The sequence below is a fragment of the Wyeomyia smithii genome, chromosome 1, assembly GCF_029784165.1.
Source record: "Wyeomyia smithii strain HCP4-BCI-WySm-NY-G18 chromosome 1, ASM2978416v1, whole genome shotgun sequence".
NCBI classification, from domain to species: domain Eukaryota; kingdom Metazoa; phylum Arthropoda; class Insecta; order Diptera; family Culicidae; genus Wyeomyia; species Wyeomyia smithii.
The window spans coordinates 12917697-12932904 of NC_073694.1; the positions used below are offsets into that span (position 1 = coordinate 12917697).

The following is a 15208-nucleotide window of genomic DNA, read 5'->3' on the forward strand; positions in this document are numbered from 1 at the left end:
ACACTCTCACGTAAGTTGACGCGTTTTGATAATACCTAAGGGCACCAAAATTCATAGGAATGGTTCAATATTTATAATCTTTTATTTTTTTCCGGTTTGAGCTTTTGGAATGAAAAAGAATAATTTGGAATGTAAGGAAAAGCCTTGCGCGAGTGTCGAACTGCCCGGTTAAGCCCTGTTTAGAGTTCCAAGAGAAGTAAAATCTCATACAAAATGTTCATTTTTTCACGCTCCTGAAAAATGCAACCTGCAAAAATTTCACTTCGCTTGGAACTGTAAACAAATTCGATCCAGTGAAATCGAAGGTTGTGGATCTCTTCTTTTTCACTTGGGTTTATTTTTTTCACGCATGCAAACGCTAGTGAAAAAAGCAGCAGCAAGCGGAAACTTGCGTGCGTTTCTATTCTGTCAGTTGCAACCAATTTTCACTTCGTTTGGAGTGTAAACTCGTAAATTTCGCTTCACTTAAACTGTAAACTGCAGGCTGGTAAAATACCTGCGTGTTCCACAAACGGGTTTTCACGACAGATTTCGCCAGCGAAAATTTACGCTTTTTCACTTGTCAAATTTTCCACTTCGCTTGGAACTGTAAACTATGCTTTAGGCGGTAAATTTGAATGTTGAGCCCCCCCCCTTCCCCTCGGAGATATCCACGGTAAGTTTAGTAAAGCGGGCAATGTATGCAGTTTTGCGAGGATGCGAAAATGAACGGGAATAGAAGGTGTGACTTTTTAGGGTCAGAAAAAATTTTCCCTCGTCCAGACGTAACAGCAAAAATAACAGCATGATTTTTGTCTGCATGACCAATGAAAAGCGATTACAGTGTTCAGTCAGAATGGACCAAGTGTTTATTTTCAAGGAGAATGCCTTCGGTCAGCTATTGATAAAATCGAACGAACGGAAGAATTTTCAAGCGTTTTTCCGGATTTCTTTGTATCAGAGAACTCTTTCACTCACCCCCCATCGGAATCTGTAAAGTTTCACGCACTGCCGTAGTTTTGAATGTGTTTTTGGACCGTTTATTGCTGTCACTAACATGACCTGATATAATGCCTCATAGTGTGCAGACAAAGTGAACCATGTGTTAAGCAGAAAAAAGTTGAAACTATCGGAATTTACAGCATCGATTTGAAATCAAAATAAATGAATTTCAACACTATCAGGCAACTTATGAGAATGCTTCTTTACCCGTTAGTCAAAAAAGTATACTTTACCAGTAAATGAGGAAAATGTACATGGTCCACTCTGATTGAACACGTAAATGAGAAACGTTAGTCATTTGTGTGGGTGACACAACATTCCACAATTTCAGAAAGAAGTTCAAGTTACAGTAGTAATACTGACTTAAAACTTGATGATTTTACCAATGAATTGTATCCTAAGGAGGTTGAAATAAGTGGTAAGTGTATGTTTGCTACTGTTTTATGCGAGCTAATTAGATTTATGCCCGTAATGAAATTACGAAGCTGAAGGTAACACTAGCGATTGTTTGGAGAAGACCTTTCATATTAATACAAGAAGAAGCTGACTCGATTGACATTTAAGTGTGTAAAGCATGTTGTCAATATCTATTCAATATTATTTTCTAATCAATAATGAAAAACCTGTGCCAACTTTTCATGAAGCTGTCCTTGAAGCACTACATCCAAACGTGACAGAAATTCCTGAACCAAAACACGAGGAAACCATCTAGTCCATTATCAATTCTATGGCAATTTTGGCCAATGTTGCAGAGAAAGTGGATGACTACGAATAACTTAATTGAGTGAATTAATTATATTTTTGTTCCATTAAAACATTCCGCTCCTACCATTGATTTGTTGAAACAAACACAGTTTAAAGTTTATTCAAACTATTTTCAATAATTGTTGATGTCGCAGAAGCATGTAGATTAAAAGCTTTTTGACTGTTCGACGATCAATGGACTAAAATTATTTGTTCAATTGTTCAGTCATAATGGACCAAGTCATTAATGATTCTTCTTTGATTCAATCAGAGTGGACCAAGTACATTTAATCAGTTACAAACCTGTCCTTTTTGAGCTCACGGCACTCCTTTTTTTCAATTGTCACATTGCATGATACAGTTAGAAGGTTACTCCAACTTATAACATCAAAACTGCGCGAAACTATTGAAAACTTCAAAATTCCCAGAGCAACAAACTTTAAACTCGTTTTTCTCGAAATGATCAAAATGTCACTTGGTCCGGTCTGACTTAACACCGACCAGATGATCCACAGTTTCCTGACAGCCTTCCGATGGCCTTGAAGAGGATAAGGCAATTGGGTTGTTAGGCTATTCACGGATTTCTGATTTTTATATATCATCTGAAAGAGTGTAATTTTCTGAGCAAAACGTGTTTTTTCAAAACTTTATATCATTATTCTTCGATTTTGAATGAAGAATAAAAATTCGCTCTAAATCGCTACAATTACAGTTCTTATATGGGCGAACTGTCATTGTAGCGATTTCGAGCAGATTTCGAGCAGTTTTAAATTGTGATTTTAAAAGCGAAGGACAACTATGGAAATTTTTTGAAAATCACGTTTTGCTTATAAAATGCAGTTCTTTCAGATGACATACAAAACTGATATAGCTAAACAACCCAATTGGAGAAGAAGCTGAAGATACGCCAAATCGTCTGCCGACAAATCGACGAGTACCAAAGAAGGATTTTTAGCTCTTCTCTCTCAGGTCTGTGACCCGACGAAAGGCGAACAAAAAGAAAAATAACCTTAATATTTAGGCTGACCAGATTTTCTCGGGATGAAAACGGGACAAATGGGTTAAAAAACGGGACACATGATAAGATTGATTTTTAACAATTTTTATTACCAAAGCATTCAAACGTTGCTTTGATGAAACTACCCGATCCTGTACGATACTTACACACTTATTTCCGCCTTGATTGTTCGGTAATTTTTATTACGGTCGCGTTCAGTAAACTTGAAATTTTACTGATCATTCTGTAATTTCCTGAAAAATTACTGATGTCGGTTAGCTTTTTTGCCGAAATACTGTTTAATAAATTTCACTTTACGATTTCAGCAAAAAAACATTGCTGACCTCTTCAGTGAACTAGAAAATTTTTGCACTTTTTTATAGTTCAGTAAATATTTAACGATCTATCAGCACTTATCCAGATGTTGCTGAAAAATCTCTAATTGTTTTATTGAACTTTTGTTTTTTTTTAGTATACTGTTCGGTAATTTTTCTGCATCTGTCATAACAGAATCGCCATCAGAGGTCTGCCATTTTGATATTTCCAGAAAAGCTTTGGTGGCTGTGTTATTTAAAGTATTCTACGAGCCATTTGGACAAAAAACTCTAAAAGCGGTATCGTGCTTTTCAAATTTACCACCACAGTAGATTAATTCACATGCAGTCTTTAATAAAAAGTTTATATTCGCCATGACATAGAACGTATTTAGTTTTAGTCAAATGTGCATGAAACATCAGTGTAATGGTCTGAACAATCCGAAATACCTGTATAAAATTAGTCATCGGTTACAAAAGCAACTATAGGAACAGTTACAATCATATTTATCAATATTATTAAAACCGGAAAAAGCTTAAGTTGCATTTTGCGGAACGCTTGTAAATTTGTGACGAACCATCATTTGGATTCGATTTGGATGAGCTTTTTATTTGTCTCGTGAGTGCGTGCCAAGCACTCGAAGAACTGTTGCAGATTGCAATGATATTACGAAGTCTACCGGACAATCTGGTCACGGCGTTGGAAAGCCGGCCGGAAGCAGATTTGACGTTATCACTAGTCAAGCAAAACTGTTTGGACGAGTATCAGAGGCGAGTTGAACGGGATCCGAATTCGGGAGAAAAATCCATGCAGTTTCAGCAGGAGAAGAAACTGTGTTTTCACTGCCAGAAGCCCGGTCACTTTCGAAAGGATTGCCGGCAGTGGCTCCAGCAGCAGCAGAAAAATAGTGGTGGGGAATCATCAAGAGTGAAGGCAGGAAAACAATTCGGGAACAGAAGAAGATGGTGGCGTGCATGGAGTAAAGTTGACTGAAGTGCTGTTTATACCAGCGCTTGATAGTGGTTTTCACGTGAACTTTACGGGGTCAGCTTGTTCGATAGTAAAACCGCCGTTTAGACTGCCGCGATGGGAGGGCTGAACGGGAATTTGTTTGTGATGAAAACAGTGGAGTAAGGCTGAGTGAGAAGTTTGCTTACCAGAAGGGTCTACTATTCTAGATCCCGCGGTCTCTGGTCGTTTTTTCGGAGACAGTTTGGGGCGGATGCTTATGACCTCTTTTAGGCCCTAGCTCAAGCGTAAGTCTTTTCTCTCAAGGTCAGCTATCGGGTAGTTCACGGGGTAATCAGGACAGTGATACGTGTGAGCAAGAGAAAATCTAGTGTTAACAATTTTAACTTTAATACCCCTAAATTTATACAAAGCTTTGTGGGTGTGTGTCAGTGTTTATGAGAGGATAATGTGAGGTTACCTTGCTGGCAGGTGAGGATTCAGGGAAACTGCTCTCTTCCTATAAGCTCCACCAGGTGCTCTGTAGGCGATAAGATAAAGGTCCGAAGGGGAGGAATTCATCGATCCTACTACCACCGTGTTTCCTATATAGGGTTTCCTGCTAATCCCATTGCTGAGTGTAAAGCGGGACTTCATGTGCACATCTGTATTTTGGTTTTCTGCTATTGGTCCTGGCACGATTCCGTTAATCAAATCCGGTTTATTTGTCTTATTCGTACACTGGTCGTCTTTTGGCAAGAGGTAAAATAGTGAGCAAATTTGAGTTTTTCTGAGAAAACGTGAAAAATAAAGAGCAAATCTGAGTAACTCTCGTGTCTCTGAATATCCATCCTTAAACTTTTTCCCCACCGCGAAAATAAACATGAATGTTGCTCGGTCTCACCGCTCATATATTTTTCTTGTTCTCAAGGTAATCGAAGATGTTAATCATCTGGAAATTTTGGAGTAATATTGATTAAATTGGAGTAACTCCCAAGCAAAAGAGTAACTCAGATAAAAGCTGTCTTGCCCCTCGTCTTTTGGTACATATGCCGTAATTTAAAAGGCTCTAAATACAAATCCTCCCACGCATTTCTCTCACTCTGAAACTTCTGATAACAGATCCAGACCTCGTGCATACTGACGTATGCGATCCATAGGTCCTATGGTCAACGTGACCCCAGGCGGCTGCAGATACCTGATGACGCTCATCAACGATTTTATTCGCTATACCGTCGTATGCTTGCTGCGGTGAAAATCTGATGTAGCTGACGTTATGTGGCTCACGTATGTCCTAATGTTCAGCCTACGTTCATATCCGAGACGTTAAAAGATCGAAATTCGGTTGTAAAGCACGAAGACTGACATTTGTCGGTTACATCAAGGTTGATCTCGAATAGCCCGAAGCTGAAGCGTCTCAGCAGGATATAAATCCTGAGAAAGAAAAATGCGATCAGGAGGAGCTACGCTACCCGTTCCGAAAGATTATGGCTATGATTTGGATGAAGAGTTCAACGATTTTGTGGAGCCTAGCAAACAGGTGACAAGCAGAGGAGTGCTTCCATTCAGGCTACGGGACTACGATATTGACGTGGCACTGGCACTTTTATTGTATATATAACAACTTGTTAAGCTTAAGTTCAGCCGAAATCCGCCCAATAGCAGCGTATCAAGCTAAAAAGCAACAAAACTTGTGTGTTGGGTATGACACCTTTATGCAGAGAGGTGGACTCTCGTAGAACTACCAGCTGGCCGAAAACCGATCGGCAGCAAATAGGTATTAAAGAATAAAAAAAGCGAGGGCAGTGCTGGAAATTTCACCAAATACAAGGCCCGTTCAGTAGCCCGGGCGTACTCGAAACAGTTTGGAGTAAATGATTTCGTTTTCGCACCTGTAGCTGCTTAAACTACGTAGAGGGTTCTCCTGATAGTTTCTGGCCATAAGCGGATGACGGTTCGTCATCTTGACGTAAAAGCTGCACATGGACGATTAAAGGAGGAGCTGTATATGCAGCAACCCAAAGGTTTCCAAAGGTAATGAGAAAATGACATGCTGCAACGCAACCTTTACGGCTTGAAACAAGAAGCCAGAGTGTGGAATGAAACGATCCGTGAAATCCAAGAGGCGATGGGCTTCAAACAGGCTGAAGCAGATCCCTGCTTGTTCACGGAGCGTACCCCTAACGGTTTGATCTTGCTTATAATTTATGTTGAAGCTATTCTCGTTGCCTGTGTATCGGAGGAAGAAATTACGAAAGTGGAGAAAGCGCTGAAGAAGAAGTTGGCCGTGTCGTCGCTGCGGGGCGTTAGCTGTTTTCTGAGCATCCGGATCAGCAAAGACGCCAACAGGGCTACATTTTGAGGGTCGCTAACAGATTCAACCTTGAGCGTGCGCAAGGATCTAAAATTCCACTGGATACCAGCTACTATCGTAGCAGGGAAGGCAGCAAAGTGATGCTCAATGACAAGTAATACCAACGCCTAATCGAAGGTAATTCTGAGCCGAAGTGTCAGTGCTCCGACGGAAACCGATTGGGTTACACTGGTCGGCTATGGCGACGCCGATTGTTGTGACGATACGGATGACCGCAAGTGCTTCCGCAAAAACCATAAGAATGTCATGGACATTGCCACTTTTGGGTCGGCAAGTTCTCCTTGTTCGGCCCAATTCGTAAAGATCCACAACGCGAAGAATTTTGCCGAAAAATATCCGGAAGCAGCTGCAACAATAATGCATCGCCATTACGTCGACGATTACTGCGACAGCGTCGACACCGTTGAAGAGGCGGTACCACGGATTTCGAACGGAAATGCTGCGTACCATCCGTGGTGGAGTGCAGATGGAAGATGGATCATGGCGGGGGAGAATGAACCACGAGTTGCATCAGCTGCTGGGAGAACCACATGTCGTTAGGATGTCGGACGGCTACCCGGTGAAAATGGTTCTTGATAACGACCCGACTGAAACGAGGTGACGGAGCGCGACCTGCGGGGCTTCTGCAGACGACATGGCTGGCGAGCTGCAGCCATGGACCGAATTGAATAGACGACTTCTTCGAACACAAGGGATACTTCGGCCTGGAGCTGACTGATAAGGGTAAGGAAAGGTAAGTACATCCACCAACGAGGAAGGTTGCAATTCAAAATTATTGTTTCATTGACGTTGCGCATATTAAACAACTGCATTCGCCAGAAAAAAAATTGTACCGATCATCACGACGATGGCGACAGAAAAACAACTGCTGCTGATCAAGGCTCAGTCTCTCCACCAGAACGATTCCACAGCGCAGTTCGAAAGGGGTCCAGACGTAAAGAGAATGTTGACACCGAACCTGGCACTGAAGCTAGGATATAATACCTAAAGTATAGCGATCTGGCAACGATGGACGAACCCTCGCTGATGAAGTGCTTCTAACGGTCTTTGCGGAGATGAAAGATGCTATCAATGTCGACCAGACATACCTGCTGCAAGAGCTAGCCAACGAAGAAGCGATTTCGGTAACCTAATATAAATGTGTAAGTTGCAATTGGGTCGTTTAGTTATACCAGTATTTTATCTAAAAGGCCTGCATTTTCTGAATAAAACGTGAATTAAAAAAACGTTATATCGTTGTCCTTCGGTTTTAAAATCACGAATTTTACAGTTCGCTTATCTACCAACTCAAGCGATTTAGAGCGTTTTTTATTCTTCATTTTTTTCATTTCATTTTTAGAAATTACGTTTCACTCAGCAAACTACACTCTTTTAGCTGTATATTAAAATCAGAAAACTGTGAATAGCTAAACAACCCAATTGATTTCTGATAACACCTCCACAAAAATAAAAGAAAAATCTTTAGCATTGAACTCGACCGCCGTTGGAGATAAACAGTGAAAATATGATGTACGCATGTATTTTGTGGTGATTGAAGTGATTTTTGAAAACATTTTTAACAATTTGTTCTAGCACGTTTGTCGTGTATTTTGATTTTTTTGCTAACAAAAACCAATTACACTGGGCTTGTATATGGCATACATTTTTGGCCCCGTTATCGTATTTAGTGATGGGAAATATCGCCCAAAACGGACATCGATAACAATCGATAATTCCGGGGTTTTTATCGTTATTATCGATAAGTATCGATAATTTGACAGCTAACGTTTGCGGTGAAAAAAAAATTTTCAGATGGCGATGAAAAAAAAAAACTATTTCAGATGGTGATGAAAAAAACTATGCCAGATGATTGAGTTGGATAAATTTCCCATGGAAGGTCATCATGTTAGCTTCCCCACAAAAAAATATTACGTCCTTGTGTGCAGCCTTCCGGCAGTGAACCGGAACATTCGCCATGGCGGACGAAAACATGCGTGTAGACATGTTTTCAAGCTCTTTCTTCGTTTTTTTATTGATTCATCCTCCGTTTTCGTAACAAAATTGTTGGAATAGATCTTGCGCTTCAAGTTTGTCCAGTAATTCTCGATGGGAAGCAGGTGAGGGACATTGGACGGATTCGCCGACTTCGGTACCACATCGATATTCAGCCGCTCCATCTCCTCCAACGATCGCCGACGTCAAATCTGGCCAGAACACCGTGTCTTCGCGCTTATGGTGTTTCTTGATGAACGTCGCAACTTCTGTCAGGCACTTCGTACTATAAATTTCCCCGTTCACGGCCAGCCCGGAGCGAAAGAAGAGCAACTTTAACATCCCTTTCTCACTGATTGCCAGCCACAGCCGCACCTTCTTTGGGAACTTGGTCTGTCAAATAAACTTTACCTCGGTGCTAACTTCCTTCGTGGGGGAGGTAAAATACGAAGAGCCCTGCTAGTCGTTGCCATCCAGGGTGAGATAGGTCTAGTCGTCCAATACCACTGCCGCGTCGCGATTCGCCGGGAAAATCGACTTTACCATCTTATTCAACCGCTGTCGCTGCGTCATTGCCTGCAGCTCCGAGACCAGTGGACGGGACTGCCGCTTCCTGCATGTATGTCCATGTTCTCCAGATGCATTTTCACTGTTTTAGAGCATGCACCAACCTCTCGGCCAAGTGCGCGCAGCGATTCAGCCACTTTTCCCTCGGTCTTCCTCTTCAGCATCCTTTGAAGCTTCTTGTCGCTCAGGGTCGTTGGCCGTCCGGAACCGGGCTTTCTTTCGATGCTCTGATCGTTGTCCAATAGTGTCAAGATGTTGTAGATGCCAGAACCGGCATACCCGGCGTCCACAAAGTGCCGCACGATGTTCGTTTTTGACGCGGCGGGGTACCGTTTTTTGAACGCGCACACTTCTGAACGGAGTAGCCTCACTTTTTTCGTCATCACAGTTAGAGTTTGACTGATGCACGAGTAGTTTCGTCAGTGCGATTGAAGGTAAACCCATGAAAAATCGGCAATTTTTGTCCCTTTTTTTCTACCGCAAACGTTATTCGACAAATGCAATTTTACTATATAAATTTGTTAAAAACAGAGACAGAGATGGCCCAAACAGAATGGATACGTTTGTGTTGCGCTGACGTCAATGTGACAGTAAATGTATGGGCTAACTGTCAAATTGCCGCAAACGCAGCCGCAATGTATCCATTGTGTTAAGACCTTGAATGACAAATCTTACGATACTGCAAATGAAAATTCAAACAACCGGACGAGTTAAACAGTTTGTTTTGGTAAGTCTTCGGGTTTTACGCCGGGAGTGCTTTCTACGGAGTAGTTTCAAGCCGAAGTTCATTTTGAAGGTTGTATAATAAGGGAAATAATTGAAGCAGGCAAAATTCTGTCAATTTTTAAATGGCCAAAACTTCACGAAAAATGAATCAATTCTGACAAAACAGGTTTCGTTTTACTGGAAAACTGTCCTAGTTTCCTAGTATTACTTGAGAACTGGATGTGACCAAGGGTCACTGGAAATATTTCGGATTTCCGGAGTGCGTGCCAAAGTGTACATTTTTGCAACGCGTAGAACTTTTTCTGACATTCTGTTTCACTTAGGTTTATATGTTGTCAATAAATCAGAATTTATTTCGGGTTCATTGGTAGCCCATGATTGAAAATTTGCCAAGGAATCATCGAGGTATGAATTTGTTAAGTATGGGTGTTGATTTTGGCGGTTTTTTCCCTGTTGGGTACTAATTTACTTTGAGCTTGCAGCACTCTAGCAGAATTCAATCGAACATTGTGGGTGTGTAGGTCTTATTAAACCAAGCAACTTTGCAATCTTGCGTTTGAAAAGTTATCTGGATTAACATTCAAAAAGATCAGATTATTTTCACGCGGATTTTCTCTAAAAGGTTATTTATGCAGATTTTCAAATTAACGTGGTTTTTTACGTGAATTTTTGAATCACAGCGGTTTATCAAGCGGATTTCTGTATTAACATGGTTTTTTCACGAGGCCTGTATCCCTGTATCCCCCGCGTAAGAAAACCTAACTGTATTTGAACCTTTTTCTTATGAATCAATATATCTTAGTGAAAATTATCTGAACTTTCCTTCGAAAATATAAAAAAATGAGTTAAAGATCTTACTCTGAAAAACATATAATTTTAAAAACAAAAAATGATTTTAGAAAATATCGGTGATCTCAGATTTTTTTAAATGAAGTATTTTATTTAGACAATTGAGTTGCCTAAAACGTTCTATGCGTTGCAAAAATGTATACTTTGACACACACTCTTGAAACCCGAAACATATTTTGTGCAGGTTGGTCACACCAAATTCCCAAGTAATACTAATATAATACTGTTTTCCAGCGAAATGAAACCGGTCATCAAAATTGATTCATTGTTTGTTTACTTCCTCTTTGATCAATAATTATGTTATATTTTACATATTTCATAACACTCAATGCATAGTAAGCAAGACAGTATTACAATCTCTCGATTAAGGGGAAGAAAGCTTGGGAAATATTTATAATGACGACGTAATTAACGAAACAACGTGAGAGAGGAGAGAATCTGTCATTGTTACTTAGGTCCTTTTGAAAAATTACGCGAAATTTTATTTATCTCAATTATTTTGTCTACCCCCTGTATAAACCAGGATACTTTTTTGGCGCAACAATTTCGTTGATTTGGATTTTTAGTGGAACTAAACATTGTTTGTTGGGTAACAGATACTTTAAACCTAAACAGTTCCAAGTTAAACTAAACAATTACCAGATAATTACCAATAAACTGTCGCTATACATGTCCATCATATTATAAGACTTGGCAAGCCAAAGAAAATGCATTTTATTACAATTTCGCATCTTTGCTATTTGCTTTTCATGAGATGGTGCAAAAAGTTTGGATATTTTTTTAAAGCTCTCCAGTACTAAGTTGTCGAATTCATCTGTTCCTAGGAAACTAAAAACTATAAATACCTTTTTAGTTACTATTATTTCTCAGAAACTCAGTGACACCCGGGGCGAACCTTTACACCACCCCCAACAATGCTAAATCTTGTCGAATAACAGCACCCAACAAATACCTAGCGGCAAAAGCAACTCCTGGGGTAGGGTAGGTGAGGTCTCCTTCTTTTGGGTCTCCTCCAGTAACCAGCCGCACTGACTTGTCCTCACCCTTATAATATCGATAATTATCGTTAACGTCAAAAAATTAACGATAATATCGATGACCAGCATTAATCGATATTACCGATAAGTATCGATAAGTTTCCCATCACTAATCGTATTTATCACAAATATTGTGCATGCAGAGAAAAATCGGAAGCGGCGAGTCGCTCGTCTGGCAAGGATTTTCCAGCGAATTTCATAGTATATTAATATAATGCAGTCTTTGATTCAGCATAAAATGTCCCGAAATATTCCACTGTAATATTTTCTAATAGTTTTGATTGTTTTCTAGTCGCAAAACTATGTCAATTTAATCAAAGAGCATTAAAACTGCATTGTACTGTGCGAGAAATAATCATTCAAAATTACATCGCTGGAAATCTTCGCGTCGCTGGACTCACCAGCGAATTGCAGAGTAGTACTGCAGCGACAATAAAATGCCAGTTAATCGTAGCGCGTTATGCGAGTTTATGAAGTCTCTGTGTTAAGAAAAGAATACTTTTCACCCACCAATCAGCATAGATTTGAACAAGCGTGGACGCCTACAGTGACATTTTTCATAATTCATAAGCTCAGCCACAGGGAGCAACTGTCAGTTCTTCGTTAAATCGCGCCCGGTTATTCAGTTTTCGATCAGGCGGTTTCGTATTCTTAAAAAAAAACAATTGCTAGGTAAAATTGCTTATTAAAAGCAGTGAAAAACATACGAATCATCGTTCGCACAGTATAATCAGTGTTCCCTTACGCTGGGTAAAATGGCTAAACGCGGTGCCCAATCGGACTTGAACCACGACAACTGGAATGACGAGGAAGAAAGCGAAGAAGCCGGTAAGTTTTCGCAGGCCCCCGAGGACGAACTGAAAAAGCGCGTTTTCAAAACAGCCCGCAGACGGGGCGTGGGAGGTACCGGGGAAACCGAACCCGGTACCAGCGTTTTCAGTGGATTCAAAGGTTTTTCTGCGGTCACTTCGACACCAGCTTCGACAGGTGCAACAGCTAAAGCACCAGCCGCCAGTTTGATATCGTTTCTGAGTAACTTCAGCGGTACTGGTGCCGGTAGCAGTCCAAAACCTACCAACGGGACAGCAGCAGCAACAAGCCCTTCGGGGGCTACTGGCGGATCGATTGGCAGTGCTACGACCTCTGCTCTTGGTGCAAGCATTTTCGCTGCGACTGATCCGAGTAAAAAAATATTCGCTGGTTTCGGAAGTCCACCCAAGGCAGACGCTGTCGTCGCAAGTAAAACCGAGGACTACAAAGACGCAAAGTCTGCCGATTACGCTGCTAGTATAAAAGCACTCAACGTATCGGTTTCCACTTGGATTTCGGACAAGGTTAAACAAAATCCATTCTGCAAGTTGACACCTATCTTTAAGGATTATGAAAAATATCTGGAGGAAATCGAAAGTAAACGTGAGGCTTCGAATCCTAAAGACGCAGGTACGTTACGGTTTATTGATTTAAGGATAACACCGAATAATTACTCAAACTTTTAGCTAAAATCACTTCAACTGGGTACACGTTCCCGAAGGCGGCTCCAGAAGTCAAAGCACAAGAACCAGCTGCTAAACCATTCAGTTTCGGCTTCGGTAGTTCTACAACTTTATCCAGTTCCGCGAAGTCGGGTTTTACCTTCGCCAATGTTGCAAAACCAGCTGAAGCGGAAAAACCGGAAGCCGACGCCGAGGAAGATGAAGAACCGCCCAAGATGGAGTTCACCCCGGTTGAGGAGAAAGACAGCCTCTACTCGAAACGTTGCAAACTTTTCGTTAAAGCGGATGGAAACTTCTCGGATCGGGGTATAGGAACGCTACACGTTAAGAAGGTCGACTCCAAGGTGCAGGTTTTGGTCCGAGCCGACACCAATCTGGGCAATATCCTGCTGAATATCATCCTGAATGAGGCCATTCCGTTGCAGCGGATGGGCAAGAATAATGTGATGATGATTTGCTTGCCGACGCCCGATTCAAAACCACCGCCAACATCCGTGTTGTTGCGTGTTAAAACCGCAGAGGAAGCGGACGAATTGTACGAAACACTGAGCAAGCATAAGCCCAAGTAGATTTAAGCAAAAGTGTCATCTGGTTTTCAAGTGTAATAAAATGATGATTTGTAAAGACTGGTTTAATTCCTAGCAGAAAATAGTTTATTCAACCAAGTGGAAAACGTTAGCATTAGGCTTTCACGGCGTAGGTTCTCTTGGGGAACTTTGCACGCCGGCGCTGTTCCTTGAGCGTCAGCCGAGCAGCATCTCGGGGGGACAAAGCCTTACGCATAGCGCGGGTCTTCTTGGGGCGCAGATCCAACGGGACGTACTTCTTGCCCTTGTAGAGCTTGCGTAGATTTTCCTTCGTTTTGGTGTTCATCACAATATAAACGCGGGCAATGGCTTTGCGAACGACTCGGCTGTAATATCGGAAAGCAATGAGAATACGACACTTCCCTGCTGTTATCTTGCCCAACTTACATTTTGGACAGCTTAGAAGGAGCACCTCCGGTAACCTTGGCCACCCGCAGATTGAGCAGCTCCGTCTTGAGCTCCTCGAGCTGCTTGGTCAGCTCCTTCTTGTCCTTCGTTCGGAGTTCCGAGCACTTGACCTTAACCTGGAGAACAGTAAAAAAAATGGGATGTCAACAAACCAGTATAACCTCACTCTAGCAGGATAGGCGGTATCAACAAATTTAGGACTTGAATTTAGTAGTTGTTGTAACTTAATTGCAAAATTAACACGACAATCAAATATTTTTCCGAATAAACGTCAAACAAGACGATTGCAGTGGCTTGATTGTTTTATCATTTTGCTTTCTAGCATACAAACAACCGATCAATGCATTTCACTACACATATCTTTTTCATGAGACCGATTCAAGCCTTCTGCCATTATTAACATTAAGCCGTTGATACCGCCTCGTATTCTACATTTCCCAACGATTAACCACACAATTTGGAACCGATTCTAACCATTTTTGATGCTGTTGGAAATCACTCGCTACCACTATTTTCGACAGCCCGAATGTAAAAGAGCTGCTAGATTTTTTGAAGTTTGTGACGTCACGTCCCGCCGACTGTCAGCGAACGAGAACCGGACATTGAACTGAAATTTTATAGCATCCCGAACCTCTCGTGCTGCTGGTGCAGGGTTGTATGAAACGGATCGTGCTCACCAAGGGGTGATCGAATGAGGATATCCGCGTAGAAATGGGAAGAAGGCGAATGCAAGTGCGTGCTTATACTGAATTAAGCTCAGAATAAGGAGAGTTAGCTTATAACGGAAATGCTTCTAAATTGAGCTCAGAAAAGAACAAAAGAATCTCTATTTGAGTTTTAAAAGGCGGACAACCCCCTTAAAAACTTAAGAAAAAACTTATCAATGTCAGATTTTGGGTCGAATGGGAAGTTTAGGGGTCTATTACAGGAGACGAGCGAGCGGCGAGCAACGCGCCAGACCAATTTCGGTATTACAGATGGCTAGTCGGCAGGATTTTGGACGAGTAGCGAAGTTTTATTCGCGTTCCCAAATGTCTCGTCGGTGACAGGAGGTTGAACGAGTTGCTCGTCTCGTCTTCTTTTGTAATAAAGGTCCTCCAGATTAAATTCAGACTGGGAAAACGAATCTATGTTCAAAAAACAAGAAACAACAAAATGACATCAATTGGGTTGTTTAGCTATATCAGTTTTAAATATCTTCTGAAAGAGCT

The 15208-nt window shown here is 41.3% G+C and overlaps 2 protein-coding genes across 2 annotated transcripts; one reads left to right on the forward strand and one right to left on the reverse strand.

Annotated features, from left to right (window-relative positions):
• The first annotated feature begins 12099 nt into the window (after nt 1-12099).
• Nucleotides 12100-13625, forward strand: LOC129725011 (nuclear pore complex protein Nup50). Its single transcript, XM_055680375.1, has 2 exons — nt 12100-12949; nt 13006-13625. Exons 1-2 carry the CDS (start codon nt 12265-12267, stop codon nt 13569-13571), a joined length of 1251 nt encoding a protein of 416 aa, XP_055536350.1. The 5' UTR covers nt 12100-12264; the 3' UTR covers nt 13572-13625.
• Nucleotides 13626-13632: 7 nt separating this feature from the next.
• On the reverse strand, nt 13633-14605 carry LOC129725016 (60S ribosomal protein L35). Its single transcript, XM_055680389.1, has 3 exons — nt 14472-14605; nt 13977-14113; nt 13633-13915 (listed from the first exon to the last, which is right to left on the reverse strand). The coding sequence occupies exons 1-3, from the start codon at nt 14472-14474 to the stop codon at nt 13684-13686; spliced, it is 372 nt and encodes a 123-aa protein (XP_055536364.1). The 5' UTR covers nt 14475-14605; the 3' UTR covers nt 13633-13683.
• Between the last annotated feature and the right edge of the window lie 603 nt (nt 14606-15208).

What these genes read in the sequence shown, in the direction of transcription:
- LOC129725011 (XM_055680375.1), top strand. Translation starts at nt 12,265, where the DNA reads ATGGCTAAACGCGGTGCCCAATCGGACTTGAACCACGACAACTGGAAT. An exon ending in TTCGAATCCTAAAGACGCAG is followed by an intron (nt 12,950 to 13,005) that starts GTACGTTACGGT and finishes TCAAACTTTTAG; the next exon opens with CTAAAATCACTTCAACTGGG.
- LOC129725016 (XM_055680389.1), bottom strand. An exon ending in CCTTCTAAGCTGTCCAAAAT is followed by an intron (nt 13,916 to 13,976) that starts GTAAGTTGGGCA and finishes CCGATATTACAG; the next exon opens with CCGAGTCGTTCGCAAAGCCA.